The sequence below is a fragment of the Lolium rigidum genome, chromosome 6, assembly GCF_022539505.1.
Source record: "Lolium rigidum isolate FL_2022 chromosome 6, APGP_CSIRO_Lrig_0.1, whole genome shotgun sequence".
NCBI classification, from domain to species: Eukaryota; Viridiplantae; Streptophyta; class Magnoliopsida; order Poales; family Poaceae; genus Lolium; species Lolium rigidum.
The window spans coordinates 44,662,298-44,683,890 of record NC_061513.1 but is presented as its reverse complement, the minus strand read 5'-3'; the positions used below and the strand labels follow the sequence as shown (position 1 = coordinate 44,683,890).

General features: G+C 43.2%; 3 protein-coding genes and 1 non-coding gene across 4 annotated transcripts; 1 reads left to right on the top strand and 3 right to left on the bottom strand.

The window, feature by feature from the left end:
* The first annotated feature begins 803 nt into the window (after positions 1-803).
* Positions 804-2,370, top strand: LOC124660229. Its single transcript, XM_047198021.1, has 3 exons — positions 804-1,220; positions 1,829-2,038; positions 2,152-2,370. Exons 1-3 carry the CDS (start codon positions 893-895, stop codon positions 2,277-2,279), a joined length of 666 nt encoding a protein of 221 aa, XP_047053977.1. The 5' UTR covers positions 804-892; the 3' UTR covers positions 2,280-2,370.
* A 3,836-nt stretch (positions 2,371-6,206) lies between these two features.
* LOC124665345 (protein CPR-5-like) lies at positions 6,207-9,076 on the bottom strand. Its single transcript, XM_047202756.1, has 5 exons — positions 8,982-9,076; positions 8,185-8,241; positions 8,068-8,103; positions 7,326-7,988; positions 6,207-7,245 (listed from the first exon to the last, which is right to left on the bottom strand). Exons 1-5 carry the CDS (start codon positions 9,006-9,008, stop codon positions 6,709-6,711), a joined length of 1,320 nt encoding a protein of 439 aa, XP_047058712.1. The 5' UTR covers positions 9,009-9,076; the 3' UTR covers positions 6,207-6,708.
* A 458-nt stretch (positions 9,077-9,534) lies between these two features.
* Positions 9,535-9,607, bottom strand: TRNAA-AGC. The gene has a single exon. It is a non-coding gene; the product is annotated as a tRNA-Ala (tRNA).
* A 7,292-nt stretch (positions 9,608-16,899) lies between these two features.
* LOC124661094 lies at positions 16,900-17,230 on the bottom strand. The gene has a single exon (XM_047198951.1). The coding sequence runs from the start codon at positions 17,228-17,230 to the stop codon at positions 16,997-16,999; it is 234 nt and encodes a 77-aa protein (XP_047054907.1). The 3' UTR covers positions 16,900-16,996.
* Positions 17,231-21,593: the final 4,363 nt, after the last annotated feature.

The window sequence follows — 21,593 nt, the reverse complement described above, 5'->3', positions numbered from 1 at the left end:
ACAGTTTCAAAAATTTGAACAAATTTCGAAAATTGAACGACTTTTCGAATTTGAACAAATTTTGAAATTGAACGATTTTCGAATTTGAACAAATTTCGAAAATTGAACGATTTTTCGAATTTGAACAAATTTTGAAATTGAACGATTTTCGAATTTGAACACATTTCAAAAATTGAACGATTTTTCGAATTTGAACAAATTTTGAAATTGAACGATTTGAACAAATTTTGAAAATTGAACGATTTTTGAATTCGAACAAATTACAAAAATTGAACGATTTTCGAATTTGCACAAATTTCGAATTTGAACATTTTCGAATTTGCACACTTTTTGACTTTGAACATTTTTGAAATTTGAATTATTTATAGTTTGAACAAAAAGAAGAAAGAAAAACAAAATAAGAAAGAAAACAGAAAAGAAAAAGAAAAAGGAAAAAAAAACGAAAAACGAAACAGAAAAGCGAAAAAGAGAGCGAACTGGGCCTGGCCCATACCCGACCAGGGGTGTGCGGTGGCCGGTAGCCACCGACCTGGTCGGTGTATAGGTTTTCCCCCAACCCTATGAGCTTAGAGCTCTTAGGGATAGGTAATATTTTTGTAAATAGCTTAGCATATGCATATCTTGTTGCTTCCGACCCAATAGCGATTCATCGAAGCCTACTATTTTGCTAGTCCATGGGCCAAGCCTGTTGTCGGGCCAGGCCCATGTTTCATCGGCAGTACGTATGTGTTGGGTGTTCCGACCTAGCGGGGACACTTCCAGAAACCGCTCCGTCTCCGACACAACCCGCGAGCAACAGCAGCAGCAGAGCCGAAGCAACCAGAGTGTTCGCCATTGTCCCGCTCCCTCTCTCTCTCCGATCAGCGCGAGCATCCAAGAGAAATCGCCGCCGATGCCTCCTCCCCCGCCACCTCAGACCGTGTTCCTGCGCCGGTCTGCGCCCGACGCCGCCTCCGACGAGGCGGCCGCGGTGGCGATCGTCGAGGTGGAGGGGGGCGACGGGGTGGACCTCGCGCAGGTGGGCCGCGCGCTGGGGCTGGACCCGGCCACCGTCCGCCTCAACGGCTACTTCCTCAGCCGCGGCTCCGGCCACGTCTCCCTGTCCGTCACCTGGGGCGCGCTCCTCGCCTTCTTCGCCGCGCGCGGGCTGCCCACCGGCGCCGACCCCGCCACGCCCGTCGCCGTCCACGGCAGGCTCGCACCTTCGCACCTGCTAACAGGTGCGCTTTTCTTCTAGTTTTATGGCTTTGTCGATAATCGTCGCACTGGCGCCGCCGTGCTCGTGACTGATGGTGGTACTATAGAAGTAGATAGATAACAACAGTGCTGGCTCGTTGGAAGATTGTGGCATTTAATGTGTCAATTTGCGGCAATAGTGTTTAGTGTGTCAAGTTGTGGCAATCAAAGCTACATTCTACTCGAGAGGTCAAGCAGCAGCATATCGATCTCTGATTCTCTGAAGATTTTGCTCCTTTTCTCATGTATTGGTGTCTCAATACTAGCAGCCAATAATTGTAATTGTTCAAGTCCAATGGGTCAGTTTTAATTATTGGTACATGATATTCAGGATCTATCTTCCTGATTTTGAAACTTCTGACAGGCACTAACACCTGCTGATAGGCTAACATCATTCTCATGTACTTGTTCCAAAGCTGTGTTACTTCTCAATGTCCAAGTTGAGTTCCTTACAAGTATTTCGTGATCATACGAATTAGAATCTGCTTAGTGCTACAAGAATGTTGTGATGTCATAAACTGCAGTAGAAGAACGTCAGCGCAAAGAGATACTTCTGCAATTTATTTTACTTATTATAATCTGCATCTTTTAGAGCCTGGAGCTATCCGGTCCTCAAAGCGAAAGTCCAGCTTGGAGACCGAAAATTGTTCCAAGAAGAGCAAACTCCAACATCACATCGAAGCTCTGTCTAAATGTAGCGAAGAGATACTTAGTGATGATATCACCCTTGGTTTGAAGAGAAGACTCAGATTGGATGAGGCTACTCCATCTAAGAAGATTAAACAAGTTGACTACAACTCAGGTTAGTGACAAATAACAAAGCTCTCTCAACTAATGATTTATATTCATGCATTTGAAACATATTTTGAAATCATAACGCTTCCTTTTTGGGTTGTTCCTGCATTGGATGGTCAGTGAATGGAGAAGGAAGGGAGCAGCCAGTCAAGTTCTCTTGCAGCTTCATCAATGGGCACAGCAAGCGGCTGTCGGATAAGGAGATGGTCACGTCACTCCTGTTGAAGAGGGTCCGGACAGCCATGTAGTTTGGTCCGCATCAGGTTTGTATTGAGTGCTAATTGCAACAGTTGTAGAATTGAGTTCCTTGTGTACATCCATGTGTTTGATATGATGCCAAAAAAACACCTGTAAATGTGGCTGGTCTAAGATGGTGTACATTTTATCTGTAAAGGCTAAACTGGCACTGTTAAATCTGTCACCAGGGCATTTGCTGCATGATACTAACTCCTAGTTTTGTCACTGTTTTGTTACCAGAACGGATACGTGCTTCTGAAGCTACAAATTCTAAACAACAATGTTACTGCAAATACAAGATTTAAATTTAGCTGCATGATAATCGTTAGCCACGCCTTTATTTGAATGATTACACTAGAGTGTTTGTTTAGATACTAGGAAACCAACATATGGATCTGCCATTGTCTAGAACCATTCTTACAACGGGAAAAGTACTAGCTGTAGAAAGTCCATTGAAAATTTGAAAACACATCTAGGGGAAATTAGCCAAGTTGCATCAAGAGTGAACCAACATTTGCTTGAAGAACAAAAACAGAGGCAGAAATGCCAAGGCCCTCTGCTACATGGAAAGAATAAATTTACTCCTTTTCAAGATCCAGTTGTTACAAAAGGCACCAATCACATATTTGTGTCACATGTGCAAAGTCTGTGAGTAATTAGACAAGTTGCATCCAGAATAAAGCTACACTGCTTGAAAATAAGACAGAACCAACCATGCCAAGGCACTCTGCTACATTGTAAGGACAAACTGACTCCTTCTCAAGATCCAGCTGGTGTTATAAAGGCACCACTACCATGTTGGTATCATCTGTGCAAAGTTTGTAATTCTGAAAACAATGGCACATACGGGAAATATTTCTCCCGAGTGTCCTCTCCAAGAGTGCAGATCACCTGGACTTGGCGACGGTCCATGTCATAGGACACCAGTGTTTTATCCCACCCAACAGTGTAGAAGATCATGTTATAGTCCGGATGGATTGCAACCCACTCGAAGGTTCGTACAAGATTATGACATGTTTGTCCAAGTAGTACGTAGGATAGCTCATTTCCCCCCTCCTCCTCTCTCCTTCAGCTACAGGGTTTGAGAGTCGGCCGTCGGTGGCCGGGCCGCTCCAGGGCCTCCTCCGCCGGAATAGCCGGCCGGAGCTGGTCAGGGAAGGGCGCCGGAGTAGCTAGGTGTAGTTTTAGGTCTAGATCTTCTGTTTTTCTTAGTGTTACCCCTGTGGAGGCCGGCGATATGCCCTTGGGGGCTTGGCCACGCCGGAGTTCGAGCTGCTACCGGTGGCTGCTGGTGGTGTGGCTGCTGTCCGCGGCGCTCCGATGGGAGGAGCCGGATGCGGAAGGCGGCGGCGCTTCCTCACCCCCAACAATAAAGCTCGTCGGCTTCTCCTTCGATCTGGACAGATCTGGCCTAGATCTTCTTCTTCATCGCCACCATGGAGGTGGCAACGAAGATGAAATCTTTGTCGGTGCTGTTCTTGGCAGATCGACGGAGGGGAATCCTGGAGCTGCTCTTCCTCGCTCCATCTCTGTCTGGCATGGGCGACCTCAACTCTTCTTCTTCTACTGCGACGACCTCTCCAGCGGCTGGATTCGTGGTGATCTACAATATCCTATCCAGCCTGCTTCTTGGGTGGCGCGGCTGCTTCTCCGGCTTTTTCAGGCTTCGCCGGATCTATTCCGTGCCCCCTCCTACAACCTCCGGCGGGAGGCCCTCTTCACCTTGCTATTCGACGGCAAGGACGCGGCTGGCGATGGTGGCAAATGCATCGCCGGCGAGGTCGGGATTGGCAGGAGGACTCGATGGCGTTTTGGAAATCTTTCAAGGGTCCTTTGTGCAAATCGGAAGGACATGGTTGTAATTTCATTTTCTTTCAGGTCCTTCCTGCAGTATTGTAAAAATTTTGTTTATTAATGCCAGTTCTGGGACCTTCGGGTCCCTTCCCCTGTTAAAAAAAAAAAAAAAAAAAAAAAAGTAGTACGTAGGAAGCTTCAGCCATATGCTTCAGTCTCCACTGTTGGTTTTCGTAGTCATCCAGGACATAGATTACTAGCCGGGCCACCTGGTCTTCATCATCTGCCTCAAAATTGGCATAGTGCAAACGGCCTTGGGACAGCTGAATGAAACCATAGTCCTCATTGTTAGGGACAGGTATGCTCATGCGTACTTTCCCCTGGGTGTCCAGCACGGCTATAGCAGGATCACAGTAGACGAGATAATGCAGACAACCATTCAGAAAAACATTTGACGATCGACCATCAAAAGGGATAATATCATTGTCCTCCCTATGAACCCGTTCTCCTGTTTCAGAGGAATACACCTCCACTCCATTGACCAGAGGGGGCGCATTGCCAATGACAACATTCCCGAAATGACGCGCATAATCTCGAATGAATTCATATACATAGAAGTGGGGTGACATGGCGGGATCAAAACCCAAGCATGAAGCCCACCTCTGATGGCCTAGGTTGTAATCTGGCAGTGCAGCCCACTCTTTCGTTGTAGGATTGCACACGAATAAATGTGAATCTGTCATATCCATGATAGGAGAGCATTTGTAGAGGAGAAGGCTGTTGCAGCTGTCCAAGAGAAAGGTGCGTTTGTGGATTGGCAAGAAGTCAAGCGAATGTGAGACCAATGGGGGGCCTGTGCCAGAGACATTGGTGAAATGGGGAACTGAGCACATCTCACCATCGTGCATAGTGAAGAAGCCGGCCAGGGTCTGGGGAAGCTTCATACGGTTAACGGCGTGCGAGATGAGGTCCCGCCAGGTTGCCGACACGCACTTGAAGCGGCAGACTGACCTGGCAGGGAGGCGAGAGAGGATTTCGACGACGAGGTCATCGGTCAGGCTGGACGCCGGGAACCTCCTTCTCTTCGATCTCCTCCCCTTCGCCATCTCGAGAAGTTCTAAGAAATGTAAATGGAGTAGAAGTCAAGATAAGGGAGAAAAAGGAGAAAGAGGTTCACGATGATGGATGGTGTTGTCGTACCTTAACTGGAGCAGAGGTCAAGATAGGAATACGAGTGAGGAAGTGGAGAGAGATGTTTATGATGATGGATGATGTTGGAGGTATATATGTTTGTTCCTTTTGACTTGGTGGTGCCTTCTTACGCACCATTTGAGAAATTCATTGGATGAGATGTCTCCATCTCCAACACTTGAAAATGGGTTTCACGGGATTTTTTTTTGGAACAAGTTCATTAGTAAACTTGGGTGGTAACATGGACAGGTAACCAAACTAACTAAAAATGGGGCTATCCCAGTCCCACCACAAATAAACCATCAAGAATACCCCATCATATTCAGAAATGCTAGTCCACTACTACTCATTTTGGAGTGGTTGTATACATGATGAACAACAATATTAATATATTCCCTTTATCGAAAAAGATGATGAACAACACTGTGAAGTTTCCCCATATAAGAATGAGAATAAGAATGAGGGTACGATTGTTTACCTTAAAGCATAACGAGTGCTAGATGAAAGAATCAAAGTCCTTAGGCTATTGATGTCCTGTAAAATTCCCACCTAATATATTCCAGGTAGGTACATCAAATCTTCTGACTTGATCAATTGGTTCGTGGCTGGTGGCTGATATAATATGGGGCTGAATTAAGCAAGTTTAAAAACAACATGTCTAGGCATCTTTGTATTTTACCCTTGTTACATCCGTCGACTCCGTCCATTTGCATTGCTTTAAGCCTCAAGGTAGTTTGGTAGATGGCAGTGTACCAGGACGTTGCCTAATCTTACTGTTCAAAGTTTCTGGCGTTCAGGATAACACTAGGTAAGACTTTGAGTTTGAGTATGTTGAATCTGTGATATCACCTTTGCAAAAGCATGATCTTTTAGTACAGTTAAGATAAACTACATCCCTTGATATTTATGTACATAAGGAATGCGGCAAGAAAAACCACATTCCAGGAAAAAAAAAACAGAAGACCATAACTACCGAAGGTGGTAATTAACCGGTCTGCACTCTTACACTATACTGTGACCTTGCACAGTGAAAAAAAAATGGTAACATTGAAGCCATTGATACCCGTATCTGATCTCAAGGTCACATGTTCACTACAATGATTTAGCTTGCACCATGTAAAGCTTTGGCTTGGAAGTTGAAAGTGTTATGATACCACCGGTCACCAACTTACAGCCAAGGATGGAGGCCAGCAGGGTAAGATAGGGAGGCCTGTTGCTATTTGAGAAGTTCAATTCTTCTTCTTTCACAATTCAACAATGCCATCAACTTTTTATCGAACACATGCCAACGCGTGTGTCTTTGTACCAATGCCATCACAACTCACATCCAACATTTCATTCCCTTGGTGGAACACCTTGGTAAACCTTACTTCTCCAGAAATCCAAAAGGTTTATTCGGACACCTTACTGGCAGAAATACAAGAGGACTGTGCCAGATACTGCATCCAAAATACTTCAGTCTTCAACTTTGTCACCAATGATGAAGGTCTTTATCTGGTCAGAAAAATGGTCCTTCCAGTCGGAAACAGAAGCAAATGGTAGTAGGCCAGTGAAAGCTGGGACAACAAATCCCAGCACAGCATAAAATATGCACCGGCGAACCCAGTACGGCAACCAGACAACCTCGTTGCCGCGCGCTGTTGTAATAGCACCATGAAGGATGCGATACAAAATGGATGGATAACAGTTTCCAAGTAAATGAATCGAACAAAGGACTTCCCAGCACATGAGCCAGACGTTTCCATCTCCACCTAGAGTGTTGGCGCAAAACCTACCCGCAAAGCCACAAATAACTCCCAACAGAATGAAATTGAAAGTTACAGGCATACTTGATCCAGTCAATGCAGAACGCTGGAACGCTAACCAAGCAATTGCCAGAATCATTACTATACCAAAGAACATGCGTGTTGCTGCTATTAGATGACATCTGATAAAGAGCAACCCAGAGTTAAGGTTTGACACTGAACTAGGCACCCACCACGATTTGGATCCCTGCAAAAGGAATAGAAAAAATATTTAATTACCAAAGGGACTTGCTAATACACATCTATTGATGAAGTAGATGATCATACCCTCGAAGCAGCTGAGCAAGCTGACGTAATATCAGTTATCCGTTCGTAGGAATAAATGTAAGTCCCATATGCGAAAAACACTGACATAATTATTACCGCACTAACAAGAAAATCTGTAAGTGTTCTGAGGATCTGCGCGTCTCTGGTGTCCTGCATCTTTGTCTGGAATTTCTCCTCTTGGAAAGAAGCTTTCTGAAATCCTAGAGATAATTTGATCTTCTCTAACATATGTGTGTAGGAGCTAAGAGCTAACTGGGACTGCTTAAGTTGCAGCTTTCTCATGTTAAGCCCAATCTCAAATTCCTTTAGCTCGTTTGAACGAGCTTGCTCCTTAACCGACCTCTCGAATGCATTAAGAATGGACCGATCAGCTTCATGAGAGGATCTGCTACGAGCAGATTGAGCCAGCTGCTGACTGTCTCTGGCATAAAGAACAAGTTGACTTTCTACTGAACTCACAATAACTTCATGTGTCCGGTTTTGCGAATCAACAGTGCTCAAGTTGTTGCCTACAGCTGCAGAGCCTCCGTGCTTAAAAGAACATTCAGGAGCAGGACTTGTCTCATAGTCAGGTATCTCATTAATACGATGAAGCGTCCTCAATGTGCTGCTAAACGAATTCTCGAAGTTTCTCATGAAACTGTCAAACCTGTCACCATATGTCTATACAAAAGATGAGAAAAAGATATTCAAGGAATGTTAACAGAAAAGTGAGCCCCTACATTCAGACAGCAAGGCTTACATTTGCTAAAGACTCCTGCACTGCTGAGGTACAGATCTGCATATTGAATTTGACTCGATTTCAGACAACATTTTAAAATGGTTTGCAGGGTTTAGGGTTAAATTAGAAAGGAATTACCTTGGAAAGGATGACCGGATGCAATCTTTCCCCTGGACCATTGCTTGAATTCACAACCTGTGATCAAGGAAGGCAACTCATTACTCTGACCAATAGAGTAGACGATTTAACAAAATGGTAATGCCAATGTGCAGTGTGTACAGGTGAGTAGAAGATAACTTTACTGAAAAAAATTGAGTGCGCAATCGTGGGAACTACAAACAATGAAAACGCAACGAACGTAAGCAGACATGTGTAAACTGCGATGGCCGATGGTAGGCCTTGGTATTAAGCTTTTTTGCTTGGTGCGTGATCTTCCGTTATCTGAATGATAGGGAGCGATTTTTTTTTTATGCGGATGGCACATCTGACAGTTAAACTTCAGCTCATTTAGCGCTCAACACAGATATGGAATGGAGTAACAATGTCGAATTTTGAAACCAATAGCAGATTCTACAATAAATCGACAAGATACACTCAATGGACAACGGTTCTCCGTTTCATGTAATTAGACGTTGCACTAATTCCACAAGTTAACCATCCTTTTTTTTTTGTCACAGCTTGAAGAAAATCCCTCTTATTCGAGCATATGCATCCATGCAGTAACCATCACGAAAGTGCAAGCCTCAGCAACAAAAGATCATCATGCATCCATGTACTAGTAACAGAACAAATGGGCGTAAAGGCACTAAGGCAGCGTATAATTCATTTAAGAAATCAGTACTCCTACTAATGCTGCCCTGACGCAATGGTGTACGAGGCAAAATTGGATTCTTTGTGTGCGTATTGGGGAGGAAAGGCAGCGGTTAAGCACGTACCCGCGCGAGAACGGCGGCGAACGACATGCCGAGGGGCAGCGCGAGGTCGTCCTGCGCGCCTCCGCCCCCATTCTCCCCGCCGTCTCCGTCGCCGCCCCGAGAAGCCAAGGAGTTCGCCGGGCCGCGCCGCCGCCGCAGCGGACGGAGCCGGACCCCCCTGCGCGGCCTGTAGCCGGACGAGGACGCCGACGAGGACGCGCCGTCCATCCCAGAGCAGGGAGGGCGGAGCAGTGAGGAATTGAACGGGGGTCGCTGTCGCTCCGGCGTGATCTGGCGACGGGTGGGGAAGGAGCGAGAAGAATGGAAAACGAGGCGGCGTGCGTGCGTGGGAATAAACAAAATTAAAAACGTGGAGGATATATACACGTCGGCTGGGCAGAATTAGCCGTTGGAGGTTTTTTTTTTTGGAAGGCATTAAGTTTGGAGATTTTCTGTCTGGGTAAAAATGCGGCTGCACGAACTGGTTTGCGTTGGAGGTTATTTATTCTTGATTGGATTTCGAGCGAGATTGTGAGCGACAAAAAAGAATGGAAAAATAGAATAAAAAACATGGTGGAGATGCGGGGTATCGATCCCCGTGCCTCTCGCATGCTAAGCGAGCGCTCTACCATCTGAGCTACATCCCCAACTTGTTAACATTTTGTTAGCAGCGTATATATTCTCCAGAATTGTGGAAGATGTTATTTGTTTGGTGTTACGAGTCTTGAGCAAGTTCAGTGGATTCGACGACAAATCATTCATGGGAAAATAGTTTTAGTCCAAGAGTTCAGCTAAAGGCCAACTGACCTACGTATAAAGCATGTAAGTGGACTGAACAGAATCAGGAGTAAGGGAAGTTACAAAAACAGATATAGCATGCATGTCGAGTTTTGAAAGCCGAGCTATATGCATCTCTTTATTTTCGAGTACTCAATTTTTGTATTTTAAATTTTCAAAAAACCTGAAACAAAATTTGGAGCTAGACAATGATGATTGATGAATGCTACAATGGTGTAAAATCTCGATACAAACTGATTTGTATTCTAGGCTACACAAAATTGGTAAAATCTGAGAAATTTTATAGTATTGAAATGTGCATTATTCACTGTAAAAAATTCAGAATTTGTTATTTTTGTGTAGCCTAGAATATGAAATAGTTTATATTGAATTTTATACCATCATAGTATACATAACTTTTTATCTCTAGAATTTTGTTTCAACTTTTTAAACTTTAGAATATGAACTCTGAGTGGTTGTAAATAAAGAGCTACTTGTAGCTCGACTTCCATTTTAAGTTTTCCGATATAGCAAAGTATATTACTACTCCCTCTGTCTAAAAATAAGCGTCTCAACTTTATCTAGATACGGATGCATTTTAGTTAGAGATACATTTGTATCTACATAAAAGTGAGACATCTATTTTTACACCGAGAAAATACATTATTAGGGTAAAATACAAGGCTTTTATGTCCGATAGCATTCGTACGCCACCAAAGGCAAACCCTCCTTTTGTTTGTTTATTAGTTACGTTCATTATTTTCTTTGTTTTCTAGCTTTGGTAGGATTCTTTTACATCTATTTCACTATATTTTCGCCTGTATTGTTTTGTAAATTGTTTAGTTTTGTTTTTATTATAAGACACCGGTTACCCATCATGCATGTGTTATTACAATTGGGTGGAACACATGGTTATTTTGGTGTTGTAAAACTTGATGGAAAAACTCAACAGGCGGGCAATTTTTAAGTATCTATGATGGCATTTCACAGGTGAACATTTTAGGTGACAAACTGATTTCACGAAGAACAAGTTAATGTTGGGATTGATCTCAGGTTTAACCACCCGAGAGGAATAAGGGAGACAAAGTCTCCTCTCACGTACGTGCCTGATCGGGGCACCCAAAACCAACTGGTTTCGGTCCCTGGTCCCACAGCGCCACATATAAAAAGGAGGAGGTCGTAACTCTCCAGGTGAGAGTGAAAAACACATACGTGAAAGTAACGGACCCCTAACAACCGATCCAAAAGGGTGCGATGGGATCGGAAGACCGGAGCACCACCGCCGGCCACCGCGAGGGCTGTGCCGACGGCGTCTAAGACCATCTCCACCTCCGGGAGCTAGGAGGGTCCTGCTGCTCGACGCCTCCACTCCGTCTGCAGCACACCACCTCCATCGACATCGCAGCATGCCCGTGCACGCAACGAGCAAGAAGGGGAATACTTCATCTTCCTGTAAGTGGATCTCCTGATCTCTTTGTTAAAGATAATTAGGTGCACTGATAGGTGATCAGCACATGTATATGTTAATCCTAATGATGCATTAAAAAAAAAAACTAACAATGGTATCAGAGCTGATCTGATCACCTTAAGTGCCCTAAGCATGTTTTGTCTTGATTATGGAACCCTAATGCGATCTGTTTATAATGTCTATGTCTGATGGATTTGTTTAAAAAAATTGAATTGTTGTTGTTAGGCTCGGGTTCACCCCCTATTATGTCAATTCCATGTAACCAGAATATCAAGTTCAATTAACCAGAATTAATGTTTGGAGTCAAGTTTATGCCCTGGTTAATTACTTTTATCATGCCGTTGTTCTACTTACGGCTTACAGAAGCAATTACTCGTGTTTTGGGGAGCACGAACTTTGAACCATGAAAGAAAATCCCCAAATTGATGATGAATCCTAACCATAAATCCCGAAAGGCAAAATTTGCACCCAATTGATGAGAAGGGGATCAAGATCTTACCACTGATGACGCCACGCCGTCGCCTTTTCCTTTCGGGGCTCGCCGAGGACCCGCTGTGGACGAGCGAAACGACGCGCGGGATGGACGAGGCGCCGCTGGCCGCCGTGCCACCGGTCGCCGTCGTCGCTCGATCGCTGGCTTGCCGGCGCGCTACACCAAGCCGCGACGCCGCCTTCTCACGGAGAGGACGAGCGGGACGACGCGCTTCTGCGCGGAATGGACGGCACCGGGGTGCTGCACCTCGCCGTCATCGCTCGGCCGCTGGCTTGCCGGCGCGCGACACCACCTCCTCACCGCACCACCGACGCGACGCACCGGCTGCACTCGACGGAGCAGCGCACGGAATCCAATCCGCAGCACGCTGCTCCGGCGAGCGGAGCCACAGCGCCGCCGGGAACGGTCGTTTTTCGGCCGCCGGTTGCCTCCGGCGCCGCCTCGCGGAAAAACAGGGGAGGTGGAGGAATCGGGCTAGGGTTTGACCGGCCGGTGTATTTGCACTAACTGAGACGAATCTGGGCCGTCAATTTTGATCCGACAGCCTAGATTGGCCTGCTGTGTTAACAGGCCTCAGACGCTTATTGGACCAAATCTGAGAAGAAGGCCGAGCCCAGGTTCCCTGCAGCCTCCCTAATGTTTTAACGCCCAGGGCGGTATTGTTGTTAAGGGCTGCAGTAGTTTTTGGGCCGAAAGAAGAATGTGGCTTTTCAGTCTTTTCAGTGCTTTTACGATTTATATATAATGCTTATGATTACACTGTTTAGATGGATTGTAATTGCCTGAAAATTATGTTAAATGAACATGTTGATTTTACTAAATAAAATGAAACCCACGGGAAATTTTATTTTAAAATTTTGACAAATTTTTAATGTCTTTTGGTGACATTTGATAACTATCATTTTAAATATCAATTGACGTTGAGAATAATATTGATATTTATTACCCATGAGAATGTTTTGCTTATATTTTGATAAAGTGTTCAGGTTTTTATGTTTAGAGGGAAATATTGTTTAGTTTTTATGAGCAAAATGGGAAGGTATTATCTACTAATCCATGGTTTTTTAATGATATGGTTATTATTTTGATTTTATGTTGTTGTCATAATTATGGCATGTCTTGATGATAGGATCATCACTAATGGGCTTAGGCCACCTTAAGAAAAAGTTGATCCTCGTGTTGTTCGGTTTTCCGCACTTGCACTATGTAACCAAATAATGTTGAGAAATTAGTCCAAGTATTATGTCGGTGCGTTTTGTCTTTTGACATGCACTCGAAGGTGATGAAGGCTCATAATGATGTTGATTCTCCGAAGAAAGTTTCTTTAGAGGATTGTAATGTGCATCATGCTCATGTATTGTCATTCTATTTGACTATTGTTGTTCACCAATTATTTGGTGAACCGTGATGTAACTTAATATAAGTCATTTGGACAATACTTATAGTTGATGATAATGTTATTTTCAGTGTGAATGTCATTCATGGAAATGTCATTTTCATTGTTAATATTCAGAATGAATGGTATTTTGTACCATGCCTTCAAGTTTGTAATGATAAACCTTGACATGTTTGCTTGATGTTTTTGAAATTATGGAGTCAAAGGTTGAAGACAAAATGATTAGTGATGAACTATAAATTTACCAGATGTTCTCACTAGTCATTATGTGATTTTAAGTTTCTCTAGTCAAAATGGAACCAACGAGAAGTTTTGAATAGAGATTTTAATTATGAGCGTATGATATATGGTATGTGATAGTATTCTGACCAACGTTGATTATTGTCATAACCCATTTCTTTATGAATGATAATGTTCTCTTCCCTTTTCAGCCCAACGGTGATACGGATTAGAACAACAAATGACCTTGTTTTGATTCGTCTCATCACAAGTTTTCTTGATGTTTATGTTTATAATGATGCTCATAAAGATGCTATCTATTTTAAGCAATGGACAAGGGGTTCTTCTATGAGGACATTGACGAATAAAGCATTGTAAGACAACTTGCTTCTATATGAACATTTTGTTCTTTGGAACGCAATCTTTTTATGTAAGTCTCACCATATGGTGAGAATTTTTGTGTCCTCGGGGCATGTATCTTTTGTAATGATTATGTGTGCTATGACACAATTATGATGTAAGAAATGTGAGAAATGAGATCTCGTCGAAATTGTGGTAAGTTTACCACATTTCGAAGGGGAAAGGGAATGTCTCATTTAATATGGGTCATTGCACTCATTTAATTCTCCGAGTATGATGGAACCAACGAGAAGTCCTATTTGGAGAGTGAATGAATGAAAAATCACACTAATGTTTTGACTCCTTTTCATGTTAATGTGATATTACTCCCTTATGAACACTATGAAACAGACATGAATGATAAAGTGGCAAGTTTGCCATTCTAATGTTGTCTATGGTGTAGCATGTGGCTTATGGTTACATTTCGACCAACGTCGTTTATAATCATGTGCCACATTAATTTAATCAAGTTCTTTTCCACCTTCTGCCCAACGGTGTTGTGGTTTAGAACTGAAATGAAGCATTATCGAGTTTTTGCAGCCATGTTCTCCATATAAAGTGATCATGGAGAACTGGAGCTTATGAACATGAACCTTAAGGAGAATTTCCATGAGATCCTTGTTCGTACACATTAGTTATGTTGAGAGTTATGTAGTCCCTAATACAACACTTGGTGTTGAACTCAACAATTTTCATGTGATAAATAATGTGTGTGAACATTTATCTTGGTGACATTTGCAATGTATGATGAAGATAATGAGCTTTAGTGATGTACGGAACTTAATAGAGTTTGCTGAGTGAGTCAAATAATGGTTGGGCGTATATGGCTCCACACAAAAAAAAAGGTGACTCTGAGGAAATCTTGAAAGGACCAAACAAAGAATGTTACAATACTACCTCAAGACGAGGGGGAGTAAGCTTCACTACTTTATGAAGATTGAATCTTATTGGCTATCCAGGGGTTTTTCAATCTTCTAATTATGATATGAAGGATCTTGGTAATGCCTCATACCTTGATGTATTGAGGCTCGCCAAGATATAAGTCCAGTCCAAAAGGAGTATAAGTTCTACATTATGATGACATACGGAAATAGAGTACGAAAAGAAAATATTATGTACTAGTACTCTATCTCACCTGCTACTAATGTTAAGGGCAATAAAGATGGGCATTTCAATGTCCAAGGAACCATTTTAAACTGATCAGATAACGGGGGTTCCTTATGCTTCAGTTGTCAGAAGAAACTTGTGTATTCAAGAATGAACATGCCCTACTTACGACCGGGATAATTGGCAAATACAGTAAGTTCATAAATGGAACATTGAAAAAGCCGTCAAAATGTCTTGCATGCAAGATAATAATGTTTACATGCTCATTTGTAATATGCCTAGTAACCTTGACTTCGTGGGTTATTCAGACATTGGTTTTGCGAGGTGTGTGGATAATAAAGTTTCCACGTCATGTCACATCCTCACCCTCGCATATGGAGTTATATCGTGGAAAAGCTCCAAAAATGACATTGATGGCATCATAATGATGCAATTAGCTATGTGGCATGTTAAGAGGCTATCGGCAGGTGTATGTCAAAATGTTTTCCCGAAATTAATGTGGTAGACAACATTTAAAGCCACTTACTGCATTATGAACACGCAGTTTTCTATGCGAGTAACAACAAGTAAAATGGTGTTGCCAAAACCATATTGAGAATATGTTTGATGTTGTGAAAGATAGAATCCAGGATCAAACTATTGTTGTTAAGCGTATAAATATGTTTTATATGCTTTTGGGATCCGTTTATCGAAGGCCTAGTCACTCCTATTTATGATTATGTTGCCGGCATGGGTTGCTAGAAAGCCTTTTGATCCTGGAAATAAGGACCGTCAAATGGACCAACTCCCATAAAGTATTATGTTTTCCATTTTAAGATAGGATGGTGTACTATAAGTATTGAGGTTTAGTGGCATGTCATTGGCCACTTCAACACCTTACTTTGGTACGTTGTTCCTATTGAGAGTGGACTTATGATGTTTGTTAACCTTACGATCAAGGGGGAGAATGTTGGGATTGATCTCAGGTTTAACCACCCGAGAGGAATAAGGGAGACAAAGTCTCCTCTCACGTACGTGCCTGATCGGGGCACCCAAAACCAACTGGTTTCGGTCCCTGGTCCCACAGCGCCACATATAAAAAGGAGGAGGTCGTAACTCTCCAGGTGAGAGTGAAAAACACATACGTGAAAGTAACAGACCCCTAACAACCGATCCAAAAAGGGTGCTGATGGGATCAGAAGACCGGAGCACCACCGCCGGCCACCGCGAGGACTGTGCCGACGGCGTCTAAGACCATCTCCACCTCCAGGAGCTAGGAGGGTCCTGCTGCTGACGCCTCCACTCCGTCTGCAGCACACCACCTCCATCGACATCGCAGCATGCCTGTGCCTGCAACGAGCAAGAAGGGGAATACTTCATCTTCCTGTAAGTGGATCTCCTGATCTCTTTGTTAAAGATAATTAGGTGCACTGATAGGTGATCAGCACATGTATATGTTAATCCTAATGATGCATTAAAAAAAAAAACTAACAGTTAATTCATTTCATCTGTTGCAGCTCCATGCACACGAACAACTTCATATCATTGGTGTAAGACGATCCAACATGTCAGGACATCCAAACCGTTCCGTGTGTTTCAAAATCCTGCTTGGTAATCTATATTCGGTTGGAGGTAGTACAGGACGGCGGCCGATCGATCGGAGATAAGTTCTCGTTTCTTTGGGTGTATTAGGAATTTAGGACTCAGAACTTCATTAGTAGTACACTGTATTTCGCAGTCTAATTCGGTCGACGATGCAAGAGTTAATTTCTAGAACCAAACGGTGGTGCGAGAGGGTGAGGAGAGGGAAGTGAGTGATCAACAAAATTCGAGCAAACCAGAATGAAGCAATCAGTGACACAGGAAATTTGATCCAATGGTTTAAGCAATAAATTGAATAAGGCACGTACAAATCAATTGAACGGCCCCTTACACTGAAGAACAACACACAGGGATGGGTGCAGGCACGCGCACTGCATCTACACATCCTAGTAAACAGCACATACAAATACGAAAAAACACTTTAAGTCTTTAATCAACCAGCGGCGCGGCAAGCAGCTAGCGTGCGCTGGCTCCCTGCGGCGCGTCTGGTAGCAATCCACGCCGCCGCACGAGCCATATATACGGCCATGCGTACGTACGTGTGCTAATCAAACAGATTATTTAGTAGTGCTCGACGGCGGCCGATATCGATCAGATCAGAAGTCGCCGGTGCCATCGGTGCGCTTGGCGCCTTTGCCCTTCTCGCCCTCGGCGCCGTTCATGCTGAAGCTTTTGAGCGAGCGCCCGCCGGCGCCGTTGACGGGGAAGCTGTCCTCGCCCGCGCTCACGGCGGCCTCCACGGGGGCCGCGGTGTGGCTCAGCAGCAGCATACCAAGCAGGGCGAGGCCCAGCAGGGTCATGCGCAGCTCGTTGTTCCTTGCGCCCGCCATTGCCGACTACGGAGAATTTGGGAGATTGACTGTGCGGAGGTAGTGGGCTTATTGGTTATTGCGATGGATTATTGTGGAGAAGCTTGGTGGTTGTGGAAGAAGGATGGTGTTCCTGAGGATTTATAGTGGGAGGAAAGGGTGAAAGGGGTGGTGGCGAGAGGATTATGGAGAAGGGTTCGTGGTCTTGCGGTGGTGCTCAAGAGTAGGAGAATGGTGCGGGTCCAAACTTGGAGCCGTTGGAACGCTAAATTTAGCAGGAGACCTTTTCAGTCGGGAGAGAGAAGAGAGAGAGTCCTTTTTGGCTCCCCGGCTCCAAGAAGCCCGCGATCTTAAAAAAAAGAAATTATATTTACAAGTTAAAATTCTAAAAAATTCTCACACATGCATATATGTGTTCATAATTTTTTTACATACTTCAGCAGTTTGTAGGCTACACAGAAAAGACAAGTTTATTGTTCCAAAAAGACAAAAACTAACCATTGCTATGCACATATTGGAATTTTGTTAAATAAACAGTAAAGACTCAAATAAAACCTACAGAAAATGTACAAAATGCAGTGACACAAATATATCCGCTCCTGGTAGTGTTTTTTCTATGGCTATACAGTTAGATTTACGATGTACCGTAGTGCTTTTGGGTATTGAAGGATCAACACATCGACATATGATGTCACACTCCGAGGAGATCAAAATTCAAAAGCCTCATCCCCGCGGTATAGCAAGGCATGTCTGGGAGTGCTATAATTAAAATTTCTCTTAAGAATTTTGAAGCAAATGAGCTAGATGATGGCTCGACGAAACCCAAACCATGAATTCCATAGTGGACTGACTCAATAAAGTCACTTCGACAAATGAATAAAAGGCCGTGAGGGAAGCCATACCACTACATATCATGGAGCTAAAAAATGTATAGCCTGGCATATCTTAACTAGTTAAAATCAATGTAAATATTATTCACTTAATGTTGCACATTAGTTGGTCTAACCTTTATAGCATTGACAATCATGTATGTTTTGTTTTGATAATTAATGACAATGCCAATGGACTGATGATTTCATTTAGTTACAGGAAATGATTTTTCGTAGGCGATACATGAAGACCATTTGATGGGTTCAAGGAGGAAGGTCATGCAAATAAATATAAACACTCAGTTGTGATAATGATTGAAACTCATATCGATCAAAGTCCTTATGTATATATATGAAGAAATGTTCCATATGAGATTCATGTAGTCCCTTGGACAAATTAGATAATGAATGCAAATCAAAGTCAAAATAGTCACGAACACCATTAAGTTAAAGAAACGAATATGCTATGATGTAGGACTAGAAAGTGATCGAACATAGGGAACTTCAAGTCAGGAGGGTTTTGTTCATTGATTGAACCCAGCACAATCACGATGAGGTTCATGTGTAGATGAAGAAATGAGATATGTGTAATTCATTGGGGAAACTCAAAAGTGTTCATGATTGGGCTTATGAGTTGAGCCATCGAGGACCAATATATCGTGAGAATTAAAAATATGGATTCAAGACAAGGTTATGGTGAGCTCATGATCGAGTTGAGAAATAGTTGACCAAGTCCGAAAGCAAGTAATGAAGTAAAAAGGGATTCCATGAGATTGTGATAGATCGAGCATGGAGGACCAAGTGATGTTCATGGAGAAGTCCAAGAACACTCATGCAAGAATTGAGCCTTTGGCGATACAGTCTTGAAGTAATGGAGATTAAGTGAAGAATTCATTATTACCTTCAAGATATCATCAAAATAGAGTCAAGCACATAAACAAGGTTGATCAAGATGAAGACAAATAATTGGACTCTAGAAGATAGACACACAAGCAAAAATGATGTGTTGCATGGGTTAAGTGATCGAGTGGTATAGTAAGAAATTGTTAACTGTGCTATGTGAACTAACACATGATCTATGTGTTTAATTTGGTATTTCTATGATGTTAGGTGCCACTCATGGGCCCAAATCTAAAATGAAGATTCTGTATAATCCATGAAAGGATGACATCAAGGTTGATAAGGTTGAAGATAAGCATCACAAGGTTTCATGTGCTTGAATCTTTTCGTCCACTTGGGGATAATGGATATACAAGCATGTGCATAAGCTTGGCCTCTCATATTGCATTATGAGGGATCCGCTTGTGCTTCGTGGATGCAGTGGCGCAAACCAAAAAAGTGTTGCTGGAGGAAGGGAGGTATACCAATCTGTTGTCATTCCAAGTGTAGAATGTTGCAAAGCAACCACTTTATATCCTTCTAAACCGGGGCATCTTGTCTCAGAATTAAACAAATATCTTCCTACCCCCATTATAAAGTACTAATCAGTGCCAAGATGTGTAAATCTCCTCGTTAATTTGTTTTATGCAGAAATGGACATATTAAGGAGGAAATCAAGGAAAATTAATGAAGAATTGCAAGCTGGAGATGTCACCAAGTCAACCAGGATTCGGAGATAATTCCTAGAAGGTTTAACGAGCATGGTATAATCGTCCGTACGGCTGATGGCACGATGTGTCGGTGGCTTCGTCTTGTGAAACCCAGTATAACATGTGAAGGCACCCATGGCATTTAAGAGATACACAGATAGAAAAACACATTCCGTCCCCATAGCCAAATCCAATCTACACCAAATCCTTGTCTCCGTCATCCACTTCACTGCCTCTTTATCATCACCATCTCCATCCTCTCTCTCTCCCCCTACTTGTAATCTTTATTCATTCGTGATTGGCAACATTTTAAGACTATTTGATATTCATAATACAATTTTTATGATTGTTGATCTAATCATGTGTGAGCAGTCCTCACGGGCTATGGGCTGAGGCCTAGCCTCGCTGAAGGAGATATGCCCTAGAGGCAATAATAAAGTGGTTATTATTTATATCTTTATGTTTATGATAAATGTTTATATATCATGCTATAATTGTATTAACCGAAACATTAGTACATGTGTGATATGTAGACAACAAGAAGTCCCTAGTATGCCTCTTAAACTAGCTTGTTGATTAATGGATGATTAGTTTCATAATCATGAACATTGGATGTTATTAATAACAAGGTTATATCATTATATGAATGATGTAATGGACACATCCAATTAAGCGTAGCATAAGATCTCGTCATTAAGTTATTTGCTATAAGCTTTCGATACATAGTTACCTAGTCCTTATGACCATGAGATCATGTAAATCACTTATACCGGAAAGGTACTTTGATTACATCAAACGCCACTGCGTAAATGGGTGGTTATAAAGGTGGGATTAAGTATCCGGAAAGTATGAGTTGAGGCATATGGATCAACGGTGGGATTTGTCCATCCCGATGACGGATAGATATACTCGGGCCCTCTCGGTGGAATGTCGTCTAATTTCTTGCAAGCATATGAATAAGTTCATAAGAGACCACATACCACGGTACGAGTAAAGAGTACTTGTCAGGAGACGAGGTTGAACAAGGTATGGAGTGATACCGAAGATCAAACCTCGGACAAGTAAAATATCGCGTGATAAAGGGAATTGGTATTTTATGTGAATGGTTCATTCGATCACTAAAGTCATCGTTGAATATGTGGGAGCCATTATGGATCTCCAGATCCCGCTATTGGTTATTGGTCGGAGTGAGTACTCAACCATGTCCGCATAGTTCACGAACCGTAGGGTGACACACTTAAAGTTGGATGTTGAAATGGTAGTACTTGAATATGGAATGGAGTTCGAATATTTGTTCGGAGTCCCGGATGAGATCCCGGACATCACGAGGAGTTCTGGAATGGTCCGGAGAATAAGATTCATATATAGAATGTCATTTTATGTGAATTAAAATGTCGCGGAAGGTTCTATGGAAGGTTCTAGAAGGTTCTAGAAAAGTCCGGAAGAAACCACCAAGGAAGGTGGAGTCCACATGGGACTCCACCTCCATGGCCGGCCAACCCTAGTGGGGGAGGAGTCCCAAGTGGACTCCCCCTTAGGGGGCCGGCCACCCCCCCATATGGGAGGTGGAACTGTAGGATAACGTTGCATAGAAAACAAAAAATTTCCTACCGCGAACACGCAATCCAAGGCAAGATGCAATCTAGAAGACGGTGGCAACGAGGGGGTATCGAGTCTCACCCTTGAAGAGATTCCAAAGCCTACAAGATGAGGCTCTTGTTGCTGCGGTAGACGTTCACTTGCCGCTTGCAAAAGCGCGTAGAAGATCTTGATCACGATCGGTTCCGGCGCCACGAACGGGCAGCACCTCCGTACTCGGTCACACGTTCGGTTGTTGATGAAGACGACGTCCACCTCCCCGTTCCGGCGGGCAGCGGAAGTAGTAGCTCCTCTTGAATCCGACGAGCACGACGGCGTGGTGTCGGT